Source organism: Apus apus, chromosome 5 (genome assembly GCF_020740795.1).
Source record: "Apus apus isolate bApuApu2 chromosome 5, bApuApu2.pri.cur, whole genome shotgun sequence".
Taxonomy (NCBI): Eukaryota; Metazoa; Chordata; class Aves; order Apodiformes; family Apodidae; genus Apus; species Apus apus.
The window spans coordinates 2,066,421-2,089,322 of record NC_067286.1 but is presented as its reverse complement, the minus strand read 5'-3'; the positions used below and the strand labels follow the sequence as shown (position 1 = coordinate 2,089,322).

The 22,902-nt window shown below is 38.6% G+C and overlaps 1 protein-coding gene across 1 annotated transcript in view; it reads left to right on the top strand.

The window, feature by feature from the left end:
• Positions 1 to 22,902, top strand: part of CAPRIN1 (cell cycle associated protein 1) — a 35,570-nt gene that overhangs the window by 6,257 nt on the left and 6,411 nt on the right. The window contains 13 exon segments of the mRNA XM_051620219.1: positions 3,121 to 3,183; positions 5,814 to 5,900; positions 8,311 to 8,549; positions 8,664 to 8,746; positions 11,199 to 11,336; positions 12,676 to 12,728; positions 12,815 to 12,901; positions 17,694 to 17,849; positions 18,691 to 18,799; positions 19,267 to 19,328; positions 21,390 to 21,500; positions 22,040 to 22,189; positions 22,391 to 22,541. Coding sequence (XP_051476179.1) covers positions 3,121 to 3,183; positions 5,814 to 5,900; positions 8,311 to 8,549; positions 8,664 to 8,746; positions 11,199 to 11,336; positions 12,676 to 12,728; positions 12,815 to 12,901; positions 17,694 to 17,849; positions 18,691 to 18,799; positions 19,267 to 19,328; positions 21,390 to 21,500; positions 22,040 to 22,189; positions 22,391 to 22,541 — 1,489 coding nt within the window.

Below are 22,902 nucleotides of genomic sequence, written 5' to 3'. Positions count from 1 at the left end.
ACCACACTGTTGAAATTATCTGGTTAAATATAGTGCCTCCCTCCTGCTTCTGGCCCCCTTTTTTAAGGGTTATTTTTAATCAGATAATTCCAATGATCCAGTTTATAGCATAGCACTGTAAATGACTGTTAACAGCACAGCTGAGTGGTCAGGCATTTTTAAAACCAGCATTATTTTTGAAGCTAATGTCGTGTAACAGCATTTTTTTTTTCACTTTGGTATGACGTTTTTGAGGCAATTCAGAGGAGGTAATGAGAACTTGAGTGTGAGGGGAAAGTGTCAGTTACCGTAATAAAGTAACTCAATCTTGGATTCCTATGAAAATAAAATGTAGGACATACTTAAGCAATGAACACTGTCACCTTCTCCCCATGCCCCCCTCTAGCCTGTGTGTGGTGCTTTTCTTCTAGGGAACTCCATGATACTTAGGAATCTTGGTGGAAAAAGCGCTGAAGCATTGGTGGTTTGCTGCCTGCAGAACTGGGGTCTGCTGACTCATGAGCTGGTTCAGAGACAATTTATGGGCTCACTTTGCCACTTGATTATTAATATTTTTTCTGCTGGCCTAGCTTGTATGCTTCAAGGTTTATATCTGTGATGAGTGAGGATAAAGTAGTGCAAGGGGGGATAAAATTAAGGAAATCTTTACTTCTTGCAGACACTGCAGTAGGTTGCTAGGCAGGAATTTTACTGCAGTTATTTTACAGCTGCTCTGACAGTACGGATTAAAAAGAAAGCCTTTTGCCTCCTTAATATGTAATGAAGCAATTGTATTTTACAGTGTCTTCTGAGATGATAGAAAAATGCTTACTTGGCATTTGAAATCTTTGTGATAATGTGTAACTAAATGCACATTTGCTTGTCCTCTGCATTGCAGCTGAAAGGGCTTTATTTCTTCTGCTCTTACCTTTCTGATATAAATGTTTTTAAGGAAGAAAAAGTGAAGAGAAGTAACTTTTTTTTCCTATTCCTAACATTCAGAAATAGATGTGTAACCCTGTGGTTTTTAGTTGATAAATCACTGAACAAAAATGAACAAAGTGTTTATATTAGACCTAACAATATTTGACCATTTAAGAAAAATTTGGGCACTGTTTGATATGTTCTTACAATATGCTTAATCCAAAGACACCTAACTACAGAAGTGAGGCTGCATGGAAGAAGCACACAGAAATAATTGCAGGTATTTAGGGTATTTTTGTCTCTTCCCTCCCTTCTGCCCTTAGCCACCAAAGGGGATTATTGTGTTTCGCAGTATAATTTTGCAATATATGTTTTTGTCAACAAAGTTGATCTAAGTAGCGTTCTCCTAGAATATGGTGTTCTATCCTGTTTGTTATTATATTTTATGGATTTGTCTTGGAAATGGCATCACAGAAATTGTTTGGGTTTTTTAATGCGTTTTTGTAGGTACTGTTTAAACTGGCTGGCATTAGCAGTCTGTTTTCTGTGCAGCCTCGCAAACAATTGCATCAGTGTGACCAAGGGGAATTGTAATCTGTAGCATGGGAGTTAGTGGCTTGAGAAAGGTGGAACTTTAAAAAAATTACTTGTCTGCAAAGCCAGTTTGTTGTAGGATTTAAGCTACCTTAAGCAGCAGAGGTGTTGGTTAACCTGGGTGGCTTTGCACTGGGGTGTTGCAGAGTTCCAGCTCTTTACCCTCCCTTTTGACTTCACAGCTCAGCTACAATTTCTTAAATAATGAAAACTATTTTTGTGATTGTCTAACTGTCACCATCTATTCTAAAATCTGTATAAGAGTAAAATTACCTTACTTCTGGTTGGGGTACATTTCCAATATGCCCAATGCTCTTCATGGGTATTTATTGATGTATTGCCACCTGTGGCTGCTGCGTTTGACAGCTGCTACTCTGCTAATGTCTGTCCCAAGGATTAATTCCTGGTAATGTATTTTTGAAGCTCAGGAGGTTCTTTCTTTGGCTTTGCCTAGGCCACTGCTGGCTCTGATACTGAAAGGTGAAGCAGTTAAGTGTTGAATCTAACCTGTAGGATCTCCAAAAAATAAACTGATGCTTGGTCCAAAGGACCAAGTCTCATAAGGATGGTTATGTGTTTCACTAAGTGATGCTGAATATCAAAATACTTTGTAAGAGGAGCTTTCTTTTTAAAGAGTTTCACAGACTTTGATCTTTCTAAAAGGTCTGAGATTGAGAATAGAAATTGAATTAGCTAGAAAAATACCAGTAAAATATTTTAACAGAAATGTCCTGAAACAAAAACAGTGAAAAAACCGAAGACCACCATCACCAGCAAAAAGCCTGTCACTCTGGCAAGCCTAAAAGCATCAGGGGTTTAATTATTTTACATTTAAAATGAAGCATATGTGATGATACAAAATGGTGAAAACTTGAAGCTTAGTATGATAAGGTATTGGTTAAAGACTTAGCTTCCTTTCTGAGAGCCTTTCTACTTAACCTGTAGGTTCTTTGTCACTTCCAGCATCCATTAAGTTTTAACTGCTCGTGGCTAATGTCAGTGTTTTGAGTAGTTTTGTATTGAAGCAGATTAGAGAACTGCCCCTGCTGAAAATTAAACCAATTATTACTTTTTCAGTTGCTCCCCATGAAAAAGAAATCTTAATGCTCTTGAACAAAAGTATTTTAGAGATATTAATATGAATTGTGTTGGTGGGCATTCTTGCACAAGTCTTGACTGTTGAAAGGACAAAGAATTACAGTTTTGAATCTTATTAACATTGACAGGTTTTTTTCAGTCATGTTTTTGGTATTGTAGTGAGGCAGTGGTAATCAGCTCTGACTCAGAGCTTTGTTCAGCTCTCTTGGATGGACTGAAGGCAATGTGGATTGAGAGTGCTCTCCCCATTAAGAGGAGTGTGTATTTCCTCAGAAATTCAGATTAGTCATGCAGATGTATTGTGTTAGCCAAATAGTGTTTAAATATTTGCCTAGGGGAAATATTTATTTTTTTTTTAACCCAGAAGACAATTTTTCTTGAGTTGTATTTCTGCGTTAACAGTTGTGTAATGTATTGCACTCTACACTGACTGTAATATTACAGTACCTAATTTTGTTAGCACAAGTAGAAAAAAGCAGTAGCCTGATTTTTGGCTCCTTATAATAACATTTTTCTTTCTTTCAGAGCAAACTTGATGATTACCAGGAACGAATGAACAAGGGAGAACGTCTGAATCAAGATCAACTGGTAAAAAAACCCATTAAATACTAACCAGATCTCTGTTAAATTGTTTTGTGATCTTGGAGGGGAAGGAAGGGATGGATTTCACTTCCCTTTTCCCCTAGTTAAAAGCTAGGGTTTTGTGAGCTCTGACTTGGCCTCAGGTTTTTTTTGCCTAGAACGTCTCAGTAACCCCATGCAGCTCTACAGACTGGGAGAAGAGTGGCTGGAGAGCAGCCCAGCAGAGAGGGACATGGTAGTACTGGTTGACAGCCGGTTGAACATGAGCCAGCAGTGTTCCCAGGTGGCCTGGAAAGCCAGTGGCATCCTGGCTGGTATCAGGAGTAATGTGGCCAGCAGGAGTAGGGATGCAATTCTCCCCCTATACACAGCACTGGTGAGGCCTCACCTCGAGTACTGTGTGCAGTTCTGGGCCCCTCACTGCAAGAAGGATATTGAGGTGCTGGAGCAGGTCCAGAGGAGAGCAACAAGGCTGCTGAAAGGACTAGAGGGAAAGTCTTCTAGGGATAGCTATAGGAGCTGGGGTTGTTTAGCCTGGAGAAGAGGAGACTCAGGGGGGACCTTATCACTTTCTTCAGCTACCTGAAGGGAGGTTGTAATTGGGTGGGGGTCGGGCTCTTTTTCCAGGCAACTAGCAACAAGACAAGAGGGCATGGCCTCAAGCTGCTCCAGGGGAGTTTTAGGTTGGATATTAGGAAGTACTTCCTCACAGCGAGGGTGATTAGACATTGGAATGGACTTCCTAGGGAGGTGGTGGAGGCGCTGTCCCTGGATGTATTGAAGGAAAGTCTGGATGTGGCGCTTAGTGCCATGGTCTAGCTGATGCAGTGGTGTTAAGGCATAGGCTGGACTTGATGATCTTAAAGTTTTTTTCCAGCCTTGGTGATTCTGTAATTTTTCTGTTAAACGGGAGCTGGAAGAATAGGTAGAGCAAAGTGTTGTAATGCTTTATGTTTGTTGAGGTTAGGTTGTAAATAAGCTGTGGTGAAAATTGGCGTGCGTTACAACCTAGGACTGTTGAAAGGCTAAATTACACCTTCGAAGTTCTCTGGACATCATCCTTCTCTTTGCAGAAAATGTGCCCACAGAGAACTCAGGAGCTTAGTCACTTGGTGGTAGCTTGTAAATATTGTGCTACCTAGTTAGAGATGGTAGTTTAGACCAAGTTCTGAAAGGCTCTTAAGAGAAGCTACATCAATGTGTATATCACAGCTGTCAGTGCAGCAGATGAGACTCTAGAGGAGCTGGACTTGATGTGTGATGCTTCCCTCCTTGGTACAGCTGGTTCTCAAAGTAGGTTATTGGAGAGCTTGACTCAACACAAGTGTTCCAGTTGCAATAAATGTAAAACAAATATAAAATTAAATTCAGTTGTGTGATGCAAACATGCATATTGATACTTAAAGAGAATGCTCAGTAATCAACAATATTTTGTTGATGATGTTTAACATTGAAAAAAGGGAAGGAAAAAAACTGAACCCTGCAGCTATTGCAGCTGTTCACAATTAAAAGAATTAGCTGCTTCCCTTGGTCCATGTGATCTTTTTATCTGTCTAGGCCTCACTTTGCTGCTTCTCTGCCAACTGAAAACTGAAATATCATGGATCTGTGTATTTTTATTTTGAATGGCATATTGTGAAAATAAGCTGTGAAGAGCTTTCTCTTGATGAGCAGGGAAGATACAGAAATTTCATATTGAGGAGGGAAGCGCCTTAATTGAGTTTTATGAAGAACTCAGGCTGACTACCACACTAAATAAAGATAAACTTTTTTTGGTTGGAGAAATTCTGCAAGTATTTATTGTCACTTACCCCTTCAGCTTCTACAGATAGCTAAGAATGATTAATTTTGTAAATCACCTAGTGTGTCTGTGTAATATATGTGTAGGTTTCTGAGCTGTATTGCAAATGGAAATCCTTAAGGAAAAAAAAATAGCAAATACCATTCACATTCCTTGCTTTTCAAAGAAAGTAGGACCTTACATTTTCTTTGGCTCCATTGTTCTTACCAGGAATGTAGCCATTACCCAGTTTGTCACAGCAGGAATGTCAGTGTCTCAGCTGTTTGGTTTTTTTTCCCCTGATTTGATTCTCTGTAATTTCTTAACGCTGCAGAATGGGTTAAAGAGTTTGGATTGTTTTGGTGCAAATCAGAATATTAGATGTAAAAGAAGAGCAAATAATAGAGATTTCTGGAGGAGGGAACATACACTCTGTGCAGTGTTTGGTAGTAGCCCTGACTCAAGGTAACAATGCATTAATTCTCAAACCTTTATTTCCTGAGCAGTTGGAGTTGTGAGATCACTCTTCTCCCCCACTTTCCCAACCTGCCCTTTAATTTTGGTCAGAATCTGGCTACAGCTAAGCATTAAACTAGTAGTATATTATGCCTGTGAGCCTCTATATTCATATGCTTTAGCACATTTATCTGAACCTAGAGGCCTAAAGGCATACACAAGTATTTTCAGTATTTTGGCCAGTGAAAATAAAAATTAGACCTAACATTGTTGCAGTCTCATTCCTTGATGCTGTGTCTCACTTAAGAACTAAAAACGTGGGAAGTTTTTTGTTGGAAGTATGTATTTTATTCTATCCGTGATGGTTTACTTTTGTGTTTGTTCTGTTTTTTTTTTAAAGGATGCAGTGTCAAAATATCAGGAAGTGACAAATAATCTGGAATTTGCTAAAGAACTGCAGAGGAGTTTCATGGCTCTGAGCCAGGATGTAAGTAAAGAGCGAGTGGTGCAACTGGGCTGTCAGCTGCAGTACCAAACACCTCTGCTTTTAACTCACTAATACTGGATGCAGCAGTCACCTCTAGTCACAGAGACTAAATACTCATGATTACCTGTAGCTTTCACTGTTTTCTTCTACTCTGTGTACTAGTTTGTGTCAGAGTTTCTGAAGACTATTCCTAAAAGGTTTTTCTGATGGACTACACAAATGTATGGGAACAAAAGTAGTTTTCCAACAAGATGTGACTGTTGAAAACAGTGTGATTGCAAAAGAAGAATGTCATGCAATATTCTAGACAGGCACTTGATGCCAAAGGGAACATTTTCTTATGAGGAAACTGGAGATTTCACAGGCCTGCTTCTCTCTTTGCCAGGTGGCTGAGGGTTTTCATGTCTTTACATTACCACAGGATATCAAGTCTCAGCAACTAAAGCACTGCTGTTCCTTTTTCAGTGTTCTTACTATCTTACTAATTGGAAATACAGTCTGAACCTGCAGTATGAGACAAAATATTTTCACAAAGGGTAAGTTAGCTGAATAGCAGGGTAATCTTTTAGGCTAGTGTTTTATCAAGGATGTAAAAGACCAGTGTAACAAAGTGTAAGTTCTAAACCCCATAATAGTCAGTTCCATTTATATGAACAGCTTTGATTTATTTCCTGTGGCAAGAGCTGCAAACAAAGATGTGCTTCAGACTTCCACACAGTCATTGCAAGGAAGAGTTAATTGTGGGGCAAGCTGAAAGCATAATCCGTTCTGCAGGGCAGGAAGATGCTAAATGCAGTAATGCAGATAGAGTTACAGAAAGAGCAGCAACATTGTTTAAAGTCATCCTGTAGTGGATGTTCATGCAGCAGACTGGGCTAATGAGTGTTTTTAGTTTGTGAACAGACTGTGATAATATGAAGGGCATCAGCATCCTCACGTTATGAACTGCTTTTTACATTTGATGTGGTTGTAAATTTGTAGGCCTCTAAGCCAAGGTGTTTATTTTCTTGCTGTAGGGTTCTGTGTATGTTTATGGAATGATAGTAATGAAGAACTTGGTTCTGACAAGTTTGTCCTGAAATATTTCCCTGGTTGGCTGACTGCTAAAAGAAGCGAGTAAATCCAGGAGTAGTAAAGTGGTTCTCTGCTTTCAAACTTGGCTGCAATTTCTGCTGATTTGAGTTAGTTTGATTTTGACATAAGTCTTTGATTTTAAAAATGAGATTTAGATGCTTCAGTGGAAGGAAGATACTGTAATGAGTTTCGTTTTTCGTAAGAGAAGATTAAAGCTTTGTATAGTTAAAAGTGAGCAAGTTGAATTTTGCATGCTAGATGGTTAGATGAAGAAACATCCTGTAGGGTCAGACTAGTGATGCATTTAGGAGACTTAATGACAGCAGTTGCAGAAGGTGCTGTGTAGAGTACAAGGCTGATGATTCTGTTATCCAGTCCCCTAAGGCATCTGTGATCCTCACACTGAGAAAGTTAGAGGGTAGATGCATTCCTGTTCCCTTTAGTGTCTGTCTGGGGACCTCCTGTCCAAGAATTTGTTCAAATGCTTTTTGACCTTGCTAATACTGTCTTATCTTCCCAGCCTTTCATGGCCAAACATTCCATGAGTTACCTCCCATGGTGTGTAAGAAACAAGAGTACTTTTGTGTATCTGTTTCAGACTGATCTCCTAGTAGTTTCAATTAATGCCTCCTGCTATCATGGGATGTGGTGAATAACTTGCTCTGTTCATGTTATCTGCTGGCCTTTGTGGCCTTTCTGAAAAATCTGGATCACCATTATTCCTCCCAGTTGAAGAACCCAAAACTCAGGCTCAACTCATAAGGCAACTGCTCTGTCCCCTTAATCAGTTGAATTGCCTTTCTGTGTGCCTTTTCTGATTGCTGTAACTCCTCTTTGAGTTACGAAAGCTAGAAGTTGATTGTTTAAAAGGTACTTAATTTTGTACATTTCTTGCCACTTTCATCTAGATGAAAATCATGTAGTGTTTGCAGAAGAATTCATAAAGGAATGGGGTAGTAGCAGTCTGAGCGTCTTTCAAATAATACATGGGTATCTGAAGCTTTAAACATGGTAACTGCAGTTACTTGACTGAGCTGCTTGTAAATAAATCATGAAGAGGTACAAACTTCCAGTCAGAATATGATCAAGATCCAGTATGATCCAAGGTCTGTGGCATTGATTTGAAAGCTTGTCTTAATTTGCAGGGTTTTGATTCTGCTTAAGAGATATTCTTTCAATTTCACAAGTTATTCTGCTGTAATGTTAGGTGGATAAGTGGCAGTTCAAGACCAAAATCCATCTCTATTTATAAATAAAAGACCTCTCAAATCTATTTTTTCCCCTGAGCCCACTACAGAATCCAAGTTGAAGCAATGTAAAATTTCCTTTTAAACAGATCCAGAAAACAATAAAAAAAACAGCTCGCAGGGAGCAACTGATGCGAGAAGAAGCTGAGCAGAAGCGTTTAAAGACTGTCCTAGAGCTGCAGTTCATCTTGGACAAGTTGGGTGATGATGAAGTGCGCAGCGACTTGAAACAGGGATCAAATGGAGTGCCAGTACTGACAGAGGAGGAAATGACAATGCTGGATGAGTTTTACAAGCTAGTTTACCCTGAACGAGACATGAATGTGAGGTGGGTTTGCAGTAAAGTAGTTTTCTTCATAATTCTCAAGTTAGCTAACAATGTATTGGTACTGTGGTAATTGAAACACTTGGTAAGAAATTATTTATTACTTATTTTTTGAAGATTGAATGAGCAATATGAGCAAGCATCTGTTCACCTGTGGGACTTACTGGAAGGCAAGGAAAAACCGGTTTGTGGAACAACCTGTAAGTTACAGTCTCTGTATTAAGTGATAATGTGCTGAATTTGTGCTTGAACTAAAATACAGTGTCTGATACAAGAGAACTTTGGCAGGTAATTACCTTTCCAGGTTTTTAGAGTAGCTCCTTTTTTTCAGACCTTAGCTGAGCTGTAACAGAATAATTTACTGAAGTGTGAAGTGTGTGGTGTATTCTTACTTGTTTTAACTGATGCAGTGTTACTTGGTATTTAAGCTTAGTCCATTCCTGCTGTTTCAGCAGTATTCTGCTGCTGCTGGTGCTTAGTAGCAGTTGTTTGTTTTCTGGAAACATGTGTGTGACCTAGGAGCTTTGTCAATAATGACCTAATATATAAACTGGAATGGCCTTACTTAGTGTGGTGTTCTGCCTCCCCTTGTGTCCTGCAAAAAACCTCTGATTTTATCCTGGTTTGATTGATTAATTCTGTAAATCAGGGCGTGATCCTTCAGATGGACTTTGCTATAGAAATGTAAATTTTCAGAGCCAACATTAGGCCTTAAGAATATGGCTCTGCTAGGCGGTTGTCTGTTTCCTATATTGTGAGGAAGTTTTTAAGTCTCTTAATTGGAAATCAGTAGGAAAGTTTTAGGGAAGAATATCCTTTTTTGTAGGTAAAATTCTAGCTTTGGTGCCCCCAGCACAAGAAAGATGTGGACCTGTTAGAATGTGTCCAGAGAAGGGCCACGAAAATGATCCGAGGGCTGGAGCTCTCTTATGAGGACAGGCTGAGGGAGTTGGGGTTGTTCAGCCTGAAGAAGAGAAGGCTCTGGGGGGACCTCATAGTGGCCTTCCAGTACCTGAAGGGGGCCTACAGGAAAGCTGGAGAAGAACTTTTTACAGGGGCTTGCAGTGAGAGGACAAGGGATAATGGTTTTAAACTGAAAGAGGAGATTTAGGTTAGAGATCAGGCAGAAATTCTTCAGTGTAAGGGTGATGAGACACTGGAACGGGCTGCCCGGTGATGTTGGGGGGGCTCCTTCCCTGGAGGTGTTAACAGGCAGGTTGGATGGTGCTCTGAGCAGCCTGTTCCTAGTGGGAGGTGTCCCTGCAGGGGAGTTGGAACTCAGTGATCTTTAAGGTCCCTTCCAACTCCAAACATTCTGTGTTTCTGTAAAATGGCTAACAACTGTTGCTCTTACAAAAAGTAAATTAATTATCCTTATTATATTAGACTAATACAGAACTGTTACAAGAGTTTATTGTGTCCTGTTCATAGCAAGTGGAATGATAGTGTTGTAGGTGTATCCAGCCTGCTTTATTGAGGAGTGATACACAGGAGTCGAAGGTACTACAGCCTTACTTGTAAATAAGATTTTCTTTCTTTGTGGCAGAATATGGGGAGTTGTTTATTTTGTTGAAATAAAATGTTGTGAGGAGCTGGAAGTTTAGTACTTTTTAAATTCATACTTGTTCTGCTGGATCTCAAGTCTGAAATGTTTGGTGTTAGGTCTTTGTGAGAGCCTGAAGACATGCACCATGTTTTTTTGAAGAGGTGGAGGAAGGAGAAACTATGGGGATAGTTTTCAGGAGAGAGCTGATGAATGCTCCTTGCAGACCTAATCACTCTCTTACTGGATGCAGTTGGGCTGGGTATTTTGTCTGAATTTCAGGAGGAGCTTTTAGTGATGTCATTTGCAGCCATTGCTGGTTTACTTTGTCTTATAATAGGGATGAATGTTAATGTATTTCTGTGCTCTTCTCTGTGTTTGTATGGATTGATACAGTGATTATCACTTGTCAGACGTGCACTGTGAAGGTTCCATTTTGAGTCTGTTTTGTTTTTCTGTTGATCTGGACCAGCCAGTAATGCTGCCTTGCCAGAGGGCCTGGTTTAGTTTGGGTTAAGACATCACAGCACTGTCTGAGGCTCTAGGTGCAAGCTTGTGCTTGTCAAGCTTACACAGGCTGTTCTGAGCACTTCACCTCAGGGCAAGAACCTTCATGAAGGTGGTACCTGTGGAAATTTTTACTGACAGTTGTTTTGTAAGAGGTTGACTTAGAGTAAGGTTTTTTAATTGGGAAATTACAAATAAAATCGGTAACGGTGGAAACTTCACTGAGTTCCTGAAACTTTCCCCATGGAAAACTAAGCAACCAGAGATTTTTGAAATAACAGGAATAAAAGTATGGTAATGAAATTCATGAACTTTACTTCACTTTGAAGTGTTTCACAAATCTTTTGAAGATTATTATATGCTCTTAAGATTCTCTGTGCCTTTCAGATTGTTCTGAACAGAAGTTGATTATTAATTGATGTATTGAATATGACCTAGTAAGACAGAAGTGGCTTTGTAACAATAGTGTCTGTCTGTGGACTAACTTGGGGCAGCGACATCTTCCTAGCAAAAGGGTTATAAAATTTATCTGGGATCTTTGGGAAGGAGGAAATATTATTAGGATTGTTCCTGTTAATTTTTGATTTCTTCCATTTTCCTAGATAAAGCTCTAAAAGAGATTGTTGAACGTATTCTTCAAACTAGTTACTTTGATAGCACCCATAACCATCAGAACGGCTTGTGTGAGGAGGAAGAGGCAGCACCCGCACCTGCAGTAGAAGACACTGTAGCAGAAGCTGGTAAGAATACAAAGATCCCATATGACTGGCATGATTCTGTTGTGCTGTCTTGTCTGTTTGGATTTATCAGAAGGATTTAATTCCAAATGCAAAAAGTGTCTCTCTTTGAAGTCTTCATGTGTACTAGTGTTTTGAATAGAAATGCGATTCCTTGATGATCAGGTACACATCTAGCAAGGCAACATCTGTAGGGGCAGTCAGCTGTTCATTCAGCCCTTCTCTGAGCCATGGGGAAGAAAAATCAGAATTGTATTCCAGAAGGATTCTGTAAGGCTGACTCTTGTCAGCTACTTCTTTAGAGGGACCATCATCCTTTCTAATGACCGCACCGTAAATGTCTTCTGTGATGTGCAAGGAAAAGGGTTACTGTTCTAACTGTGGAGAGTTAGCTGAAGGAAGGAGCAAAGTATTACTTGGGTTGAACGCATCTTTCAGCACTTGTCTAATATGTCACTTCCTGAAATAAGAACCCAGGCTAACAACAAAATGGAGAAGCAGGTTTGTGCAAATGCAAATTATTGAAAACGTCTCTTTCCTATTTTCTTGGCCTGTAGACCTTCTCATTATGATTTATAAGCAAAACTCTGTTTGTATTAGTTCTGGTTGCCTGAGACTTATATAGTTGTTCTGCCAGTTTTATTGTTACAAGGGAAGAGTTTTTGAAGCTAAGAGTATGCTCATGTATTTTAAGAAATTCAAGAGTATGGTAATAAACTTGAAGAAAAGATTCTTGACCATTTTTCCTTTTTGAGTATGTTGAGGAGAAAAATTGAAGTTTGCAGTAACTGAACATAACTCTTCACAGCAAAAATTTAATGTGGGTTTTTTCTTCTTAATTCAAAATTCTGAGAATCTTTGCAGCTTAATTCTCTGTGATGTTCTTATGTTTTTGCTTTGTTCATTTTGAGACACAAGTATAACGTTTACCTATCTTGTAACCATTAGGTTTGTTTCTGAAGTCAACAGATATTTAGCTGTACAATAATCACAGTAATACTGAGTTTCTAATTTCAGATCTAGTCAAAATCTCATCCCCTTGGAGATGTGTGACAAGGCAACTCCTTCCTTAGTGTAAAGCAGGCCTCTGATACTGGCTGTTAATAAATGTGTGTCAGTTTTTTCTTACATTTAGCTGTAGTTCCTACATACTAATTGTCCAGTCGCAGTAGTTTATGATAAATAACTACTGCAAATATGCATTTGACTTCTTCAAAATTCCAAAATTTCAAAAATTAAAAAATTCTTCAAAATTCCACTTTTATTGGGGGAGATTTTTTAATCAATTTTTTTATCTGTAAAGGGTTTTTTTCTTTACATAAATGGTGTATTTTCCTTGCAGAACCTGATCCAGCAGAAGAATTTACTGAACCAACCGAAGTTGAATCAACTGAGGTACTATTCACTGGAAAGATTGTCACTTTATATAGCTTTAATGTCACTTACTTTTACTTTCATACACTTTCTTATTTTTATTTTAGTATGTAAACAGACAATTCATGGCAGAGACTCAGTTCAGCAGTAGTGAGAAGGAACAGGTAGATGAGTGGACAGTTGAAACGGTTGAGGTAAGATCTTGTGTACTGCAGGTAAAATTGCAATCCCTGTTTCTGCTGACTTGCAATTCATGATAGGTTATAGCACTGCATCCCTTCTCCCCCAGTGTATCTACAAATACATATATTTAAGTAGGCTTGGACTTGCTACTCTAATTACATATTTAGCTCAGGAGTACCTAAAATAAAAGCTAAGCTGTTTGCAGGCTAAGTTTGCAGAGAACTTGCTCTTGTTCATTAGTGGCTTGCCTGGGAAATCAGGATTTACAAGTCTTAGGACTTAGATTTATTTGAAGGCTTTTTTCTTTTTTTTAAGAGAGCTTTGCAGATTTTGAACTTGAGTTACACAGCTGCTGACAGGATGGCCTAGTTGTGTGTTTCGTTGAGCTGTTCCATGGAAAGGGAGCTGAAGATTAGTATCTCAACTAATACCTGTTTCAGATTGCATATGCACATAATTTTGAGTTAAAATATGCCTGTATTCATCTCTTCTTTCAATAACTGTAGTTCCGAGTGTTTAACTTGTTACTAGTTTGCTCTTGAGTGGGTGTTCAGTTGTTCTGTTTGTGGTACATTGCTAGTGGGTTCCAGTCTAGACTCTAGACTTCACTGCATGTACAAGTCCATTTTGTTATACTAGAATTTGTATTTTTCATGTACTGGGAAGGACAAGTTACATGGAGTCATTCAAGAGTTTGGTATGCTGGAACCTGTGTGGTATCCATCAGTTAAGAACAGCTATGAGAAACATCTTTCAGGTGCTGGAGACTTAATTTATGATTCATGTTAGCCTTCTGTATCAGCAAATAGCAGATGGTCAATTTCTGGGCTCTGTTCTTTGGTGTCTTGAGTCTCTTTTAAGTGTAGGAATGGAGTAAGTGTTCATCTCCAAGTGCTGAGAGGAGCCATTTTGATACGATTTTCTAATCTGTCCAATTTTACATTCAGTCTGGCTGAAATTCGTATCTTATGGTGCTAAAGAACAGAAAGAGATTTAATAATACTTAGGTTGGATGTAAGGCTTCTATAGCTAACTAGACAACTTTGTCATGTCATTGAATGGCTTTGGTAGTATCTTGTAATAGTAGTCCATTTCCTTACTTAAAAAAACCTAAAATATCACTGTTACTGAATGGGATTTAAGAAATCTCTTAGACCCTCCAAAACCATACATTAACTTTATGCTTGTTTGTAGTATTCTTACAAGAAACAGTATTTTAAAATTAATGCTTGATTTCTCTTGAATTATGACCGAATTACATCCAAGTTTCTACCAAGTGTTCAGAATAGCTTAGAGGTTCAGTTCTCTGTAGTTCTTAGTATAAGCAGTATGGATGAAGACTTTACAGAATGTGTTCTTACTATTTAAGCCTGTTGTGGTTCCTTCTGCTTTGGAACTACAAAGCTGTACGTAGCACAGTCTAAAACTCAGATTCTTCATTTTGGGACTAATAATAATGTGGAATAACTGTACTAGTATGGTAGCAGAATTCAGGTTGTGGTTTTGTATCAGACTGATTTCAAAAAACTAATTTTCCACATGTCTTTGGCTAGTCAGCTAAATCTGGATTATACCAGCTTTGGTTTTGTAGAACAATGCAAAGAACATACACTTCAGCTCTCATTTGTGTCCCAGTTTCTTGGACTATGTACAGATGAGCTGTTTTGAAAAATGTAAAGTTGAGGACTGCCCCTTTGTAATGGAAAACTTTATTTTCTCAGATTGCACATAAAAACAGGAAGTTGAGAATAACTGCTTTTGAAATGACTCTTGCTGTTCTTCCTGGCACCACAATCCCATATCTCTTGGGAATGCAACTGAATTGTCTTTAGGGTTGATGATATACATTGTATAGAGCCTTTGTGCTCCTCAGCTTAAGGTAGTTGTGGCATTAGTGTAGTCAGAGCTGTGAATGATAGCTTTTAATTTTGGAAGCTGATGGTTCTGAAAGAGAATACTTACACAGAAGATTCCATTGTTGTTTATGAAGAGGAAGGCCACCACAGACACATCTCTTTTTCAGTAACCCTCAAGTAGATGTGATACATTCAAGATTTCTGTGCTGTCATATGTCTGTAGTTTGAGAAGTAACAGTGTCTCACATTGACATTTCTGTATTTTCCAGAAGTTTTCAACCGAATAATTTACTTCTAAATTATCAAAGTGAATTTGCATTTGGATTGTGTTGTTTTAACTTTGGTGAATGTGTCCTTTATTGGTAATAGTGGTGGTTTTATTGGTGGACTTAGTTGTTTGGGATTTTTTGGGTTTGCTGCTGTTGTTGGGGGGCTTTCTTTGTTTTCTGTTTTTCAACTGCTTCCTTTGTAGTAAATACCTGAACATGAATCTGCTTGTAAAGGGAGTTCTCTGTGTCTTAGAATGGAACTTTGGTTGGATGGATGCCTGTGTATTTTTTGTAGAACTGGAGACTTGTTTTTTGACTGCCAGAATACAAGTTCATTCTGGTTGGTTTGTGACTTCATTAAGCTTTTGTTTTTACCTTTCCTCCTTTGCCCCTTGGCCTTCTGCACCCAGTTATTTTCTCTGATTGTGTCTGGGCAGCTCTGTCTACCAAGGAGGTCAAGGGGCAGGGTGTCAGGAGGCAGGCAGGGTGTCAGAAGGTGAGTGAACAATTTGATGAGTCAAACACTATTTTGCAGAGAGGTTCTTCTCTCCTACAATAATTTTTTTACTTTGCTGCTGTGCCCCCAAGATAAGTGGAGATACATGACTGGGGAGTAGTTTGCTTTTTGAATAATGGTCCTGATACCTGAGTAGTCTCTGTACCTTTTTCATGCAGCAGGCTGTTACAAACTGTTAAAAGTTTAGAATTACAGCCTGATCATTGGCAACTTAATACACAAAACTTGACATTTTTTTAGTAGGCTTATCCTACTGTGATTATAGTAGATAAAAAAATAGATCGAAGTACCTGATAGTGATGATAAGACTGAAGGAACAGGCCATAAACAGTTTATTTTGACATTAAAAAAAGAGTTTTGGAAAAGAGAATGTAAAATATTAAGCACCATCTACTTTGTACTATTTGTGGAAAAGGAAAATGTTCGATAAAATTTTGTCCATCAGCTTGATTTTTCTTGAAGACAGTGAATTGTTATGAATGACTTGGACTTCACAAGTTGAGTATTGCTACTCAAATAACATTTTTGTTGATAATTTTGTTTGAGATTAGTAGCTGCTGGTTTTACCTCTGAACTTTTATCTAGTCATCTGGTTTTTTTCCTTCATTTTAAAGCTTTGTAATGTGCAAAAGGTCTATATGTGTGCTCTGAATAACACTTCTGTTGTTTGTTGTTTTTTTTTTTTTCCACTCTTAATTTGGAAACAGTCTATAATTTGGAGTCTGGGGACTGTTAAGTACAGCAGAGCAGTTGTGCTTGTTTTCCATTGTGGGCAGCCTTAGGGTATATTCCATGGGAATTGTCAGATTGCTTCCCCTTAGATGGCTAATAGGGGAGATTCGGGTCTGAAGGGAACCTTGAAGAGGAATGTGTGTTGTGGTTCGTTTTTAGTTTTGTTCAGAGAATTTATTTTAATTGTCTTGTTACAGATGGCTAGGGGTTTTTCCAAGGAAAGTGTCACTGGAGATTGTGAGGCAGTGGCATGTGCAGAATGTCACGTGCAAGTTATGTTTGTAAATGTGAGCAAGGAATAGACATGCTGGAAGATGCTGTAGGTTTCTTTGAGAGTGGATAAGAGGAAGTTACGTTTAAAGTTCAGACCTGTGGTTATAGAACTGGTCTAAAATAGATCTGTTTTGTTACTTGTCATGACTCCTGTCCAAAAATCTGTCTTCTACAGTTCTGGTAAGAAGCCAGGTATTTTATGTAAATATTTTGAACTTTCAGGTGCGTGTGTGCTAATTTGCATTGGGTGCAACTGTAAGTTTAAGGCTTACCTGTTCATCTGGAAGATTATTAACAATTAAAAGCTTGTGGGAATAAAGCAATAGACAAGTTACTGACAATGATATTTTTAAAGGAAGGTTGTTGACGTGAATGTAAATTAAATTGAAAGTATCATTTCTGTATTGGGGAGTTGCCTAAAGAGCAGAACTGGTTAGGTGTGGGAAAGTGCTACTCTGAGCAGCTTAACTGTCCTTTTCAAGCTATTTTATGATGGATGTTCATAGATGCTTATGTTCAGCTTTTCTGGTTGCTCTGCTGTCTGTGATAAGGTGGCATTTGAAAGCATGTTGCTGTTTGTACCTTTGTTTATGTGCTCTGTATTGAAATATGTTGAGTTTCTGCTTTTGGGCTTCTGGTGTCCTCCCATGGTGCTGTCTTGCTGCCTTATCCTATCCAGCTAGGATAACACTTGAGAATTCAGGTCTAGATGTGGCTATGTAAACTGAAAGTTTTGGAAGTCCTCAGAAAATTCTGACTCTACTTAACATTTACTAAAAAGGCATGAGAAAAGAATTGTTCTCCATGTCTGCATATTTCTCAAACTTACTCTTCCCTGACTTCTTTTGAATTCCAAAATGTTGATAAATTGCTGTCTCAAATCCTGCTCTAAAAAAATTCCTTGGCACTGTTCTTATTGGGGAATAAGAATAGATGAGAAGCAAGTAGAGCACACTCTAAACTTTCTCATCCTGTGAAGTGCTTGTATGAGTAGCTGGCCACCAGCATTGACGTGACTTGCCTTACTTCAAGAACACTATAGTAATGATTTGCATAATGATTTAGGCAATAGCTATAAATTTCAAGAACTGGTGAGTCACTTCTGTGCAGTGTTACCTTAAGCTGAAGTTTCAGTCAGTTGTTTGTTTCTTGTTAGGTTGTAAATTCGCTGCAGCAACAGACACAAGCTACATCTCCTCCAGTTCCTGAACCTCACACGCTCACTACTGTGGCTCAAGCAGATCCTCTTGTTAGAAGGCAGCGGGTACAGGACCTCATGGCCCAGATGCAGGGTCCATATAACTTCATGCAGGTATGCTGAACCCACCCTAGCACTGCAAAGCTGCAACCAAGAAACAAAATAGCACTTCCTGGCTGTTAGCTGTGATTTAAAGACTCCGCTGTAGTTTGTTTTAAAAATACAGCACTGTCCGTTTTGCAAGACTGTTGTATGTCAAGAACTCAGCCAAAGCCTGCAAGCATGTATTGCTGTCTAAGTACAATTAGGATGTTGTTTAGCTTTTCTGCTCTTTGCACTAAGTCTACAGATAAGACAAACTTGTGCATCACTGGGTGCTGTAGTGTATTCTGCTTAAGTGAGACCAGCTGTAAAATATCCCTTATATAAGGTAGTTCTGAATTTTGTCTTACAAAAAAACCTCTACTACACATGAAGAGCTGGGTTGCCTCTTGAAGGCTGACTTCTAACATGCGAAGTTAAAACAACCAGAAATGCATGGGGGGATAATGGAATACATCAGAAAAAGCCTCTCGTCTTCCTCCACAAAGACACACCTTGGAAACAAATGAGGCATCTACCACTTATGCTCCTTTTTTGTTTCTTCCCACAAATTGCTAATTTAGGATGAAGAATAAAGCTTAATTTACTACCTATTCTGTCTGTGAAAGACTCCCTCCAGTTAATCTTTTTGTTATATAAGCTCTAATTTGGATACATGGGCTGAATTTTTCTTAGGATAAATGTATTTTGGAGTTTTTAAATCCATAATGGATTTAAAATGTGTTAAAACCAGCAGTTTTGTAACTCTGGACTAAGCTTCTTTTATTGTGCCTGGTCAACTCTGTACTCTGAATGTTAGTATTTTTTTTAAAACAGTAAATTGGATTTTACTTTTATTATTTTTTTTTCTCAGGATTCTATGCTGGAGTTTGAGAACCAAACACTTGATCCTGCCATTGTATCTGCACAGCCCATGAATCCAGCACAGAATTTGGACATGCCACAAATGGTTTGCCCTCCAGGTTTGTAATGGTAAATCCTAAACATAAGTATCTGGGAAGCCTGCAAGTCGTCTCATCAGAAATACTTCAGTTACTGCTACACAGTAACAGGCTCATGACATCACTACTGAAGTGTGTTTTTCTCAGAAGTGGGAGTGTGCTCTCTATGCATGTTATTTGTAGACCTGGGATTCCCACTTGCCTTCTGGGTTTTGCTTGGAAATTTGGAACGTTTTAAATGTTCTTTTAATGGGCAAAATATAGTTTTGCTTAGTCTATTGGAAATTGCTGGATTGTTTTGGACAACTGGGAAAAATGTACTTTGTGTGGAAATGGTACTTGATGTTTTGAGTATAGCTTTGTCATGCTCAAAGCATAATTGTCTTTTCAATGCTGAGCTCACAAATAACTGAATTGGATAAGATGATAATGCTATTCTGTAAAAGGTTTGATTGTACAATGTAATGAGTGAAATTCTTTTTCTTCAGTTCATGCTGAGTCAAGACTTGCCCAGCCTAATCAAGTTCCTGTGCAACCAGAAGCTACACAGGTAAAATGTTCAATACACTGTACATTGTATTTTCATCTTGATTTACGTTATAATAGGATTTAATTCCTAACTATATGAGAAACTCAAAAAGCTGAAGTTATGATTTTGGGAAATGGGTTATCTCCATTATCTCTTCAGCATTGTTACTTACGGGCATTGCTCTGCAGTTTTTATGCTGTCCAGACATTGCATATTTTCTGTAATGGAGCCTTATGAGGCATTACCCTGTTTGGAAAACTGTTGGGTTCAAGGTTGAAGTACAGGTTTATTGAGGAAACTGCATTTAGAATTAGAGGCATCTTAAACAGAGGGGCACAAGCACGGAAGCAGTTGCAGTTTGCACTGCTCAACCTCATGGTCCAGTGTGGACTTCTCAGCAGTTACCAGTTCTTTCAATCTGTGGAGCTCAACTCAATCTTCAGATTTGGTGTGTGGATGTGACTTTCATTTCCCAAATAGACTTCTATGTGCCTGTGTGTTAGGTTTCCATCATGGAAAACCTGTATCCCATGTGACAATGATGAATTTTAAATATTTTTTTTCACAATAGAGAGGAAGGACTTCAGAATGCTGCTCTGTGTATTCCTCTAATCTGTGCAGTTTCACTTGAGATTTCTGTGTGCATTCTGTTCAAGATGGATTAGTAATTTGTCAGAGAAAAGCAAGTTGTCCTTTATTTACTTATTTGTGACAGAAATGCCAAAACCAAATTTACTTTGTTAAAGAGGAGTCTGTATCTGTTCAAGTGGGCATCAGACCACAGATGGATTTAATGGATTAACTATAGAGTTTGTGTTGTTGTTTTTGACTTCTTTTGTTAAGGATTAGTCCCAGTTGCCTGCTTAGACAACATTTTAATACTGGAGTTGTAGAGCACTCAGAATTAGTGTGAATGCTGTTTTCAGTTGAGCTTTCCAGAAATTCCTATTGAATTAGGTTCACTTAATCATGCTTCTGCAGCATACACATGATGAATTTACCTTTTTGTTACTGTGTGTCAGCTTCTTAAGAAGTTGTCTGGTGAGCTGGATGATTTTATGTTAAGCATGTATGGCATCTCTGAAGGACTTTGCTGGTCTCAAGTAGTGAATCTGATCTCCCAAGTAGTGAGTCTAATCCCTGTAGGCATTTGAAAACTGGGAGAAAAATCTGGATAGATTGTGGATCTTGGAATAATGGTAGTATAAACTGCTTACATTATCTTGCCCAGATTAGATCTGCAATTTCAATTCACTGTTTTGTATGGAAACAAAACAGTTTTTTTTCCCTTTCTTCTGTATTTACTTGCTGAAGTTCTAATACTTTGAGAAGTTTTGGTTTGTAGGTGTAGAACAATTTTTTTGGCAGCTTTCTGTACACTAGCTTTTACTTTGCTGTTAAATTATGTCTGTGATGACTTCAGTGGATTTTTTTCTTGTTTTCCTTACGTGAAATAGTGCTGCCAGTGATTCCCTTGGGGATTTTGGAAGCAGTAGAAAAATTTGCCTCTTACCTTTGAATGTTGAGCAGGTGATGGGAACACACCCATCAGTTGTTATCAGTTGCCTCTTAAAGGCCCCAGTAGCCTTAAATACAAAGTCCTCTGCTTTGTTGGCTAGAGTTTTCACTGGGCTGTGTGTAGGGGAGCAGAGGTTGTATAATGAGCAAATTCAGTCCATTGGATACCAGCACTTCCCTACTTCTGTAGGGGCTTGGAGTTCTCTCATTTAAACTTCTTTATATTTCCCTCTGTTTCTGTTATTCCTTAGTTTTATGTAATGGTAGTTGGGGTTGCATAAGGAAATTAGGAGAAGGATGTTTCTTCAGTAAAAGCAACCACATGTCCAACCAATTCAGAAATACCCACAGAATAAAATCTAGCAGGGAGTGGATGCTGTGTCATTTAGAATATATATCAAGATGAGGTGGTTTTGTTTTAAAAGCAGTCAATTTGTAATGATCTGCTGGAATACGTCCTTTTACTGGAGAGTACCAATCATTCCAGAGTTCTCTTGATACTTTTTATAAACCTGTGTGTGAGCATCAGCTGACTTTTGGGGGCCTTGGGGTTTATTTTGTCAGGTTCCTTTGGTTTCTTCTACAAGTGAGGGATATACAGCCTCCCAACCCATGTATCAGCCTTCTCACACAACAGAGCAACGGCCACAGAAAGAATCAATTGACCAGATTCAGGCAAGTCAGATTTCACAAGGGTGGGAAGGACTCTGCTTGCAGGTGTAATCCAATGTTAGTCTGTGTTTCTCTGTAAATAAAGTTTTGGAGTTTTTAGTTACCTTTTGATAGGGCTGCTTCAGTTCTGCTTAACTTCAGAATTTTGAGCCTGTGACCAGTAAGTCCTTCATTGTAAGACTTTTAATTTACAAGATTGTTCAGTTAGAAGAAACATGCCAGCATCAGCTTAAGAGCATCACTGTTGTTGTCTTAGGAAATGTGATTTATTTTTTTACGTTGGCTAGAAGTTATCTCAGAAACCTTTTCAGTTCCCCTTGTAGTTTTTTGTAGTTGTGTTTCAAATTACTGAGGGAGAAGACTGGTAGGTTTTTCCTCTCCCATTATGCTGTTGTGAATGAGGCTGTTCAGCTGAAGTAGATAATACTCCCGTTGAGGTGAATCTGAGGAGTCATCACTTTCTTTTTTTCAAGTGAAATTTTCAAGTTAAATCTTCTGTGTTATTCAAAAGCTGCTAAAATGTTACCTGTTTTAATTACCAGGCTTCGATGTCGCTGAGTGCAGACCAGAGCCCATCATCATCATCCCTTCCCACTGCATCCCAGCCTCAAGTGTTCCAGACTGGATCTAGCAAACCTTTGCATAGCAGCGGTATCAATGTTAATGCAGCTCCATTCCAGTCCATGCAAACAGTAAGTAGTCAATTAATACTGAATCCCTTTATTTTAGTTGTCATTCCTTCTGTTGTTATACGAACACTGGAATCGATTGTGTAATTCCATAAAATAGTCTTTGGTATTCACATTTCTCAGGCTTACATACTTCTTTACATCATGCAATGAGGAATTGTAAAAAATGCATTGGACCAGAGAGCTATTTTTCTACCATTGTAGGTATTCAACATGAATGCACCTGTTCCTCCTGTTAATGAGCCAGAAACCCTTAAGCAGCAAAATCAGTACCAGGCCAGTTACAACCAGAGTTTCTCCAGTCAGCCTCACCAAGTAGAACAATCAGATCTTCAGCAAGAGCAACTCCAGACAGGTAAACTTACTTTAGCAAAAACTGAAATGACAGAAGCTTCAGTGGAGCAGATGATCAGGTTGTGAAGTCCTAGATGATGTATCAGAACATGTCACACAGTCTCAAATATTCCTAGTCTTGCAAATCTTAGCCCTGAACAGTACAATTTTTTGGATCATGTGTCATGGTTTGAATATCCAGCCGGGGGTGAAATTCAGTATCTGTATTTCCAGCTGTTAAAAACATTTTGCCACTTGATTCAGTTTTAGATGGCTTTAAAAAAACATTAACAGGATTAAGGATTACTCTACAGAGGAAAGCAGTATAGTGGAGTACTTGCTCTGCAAAGATCTGGATGATCCTTACATCTGCTTTAAAAAAA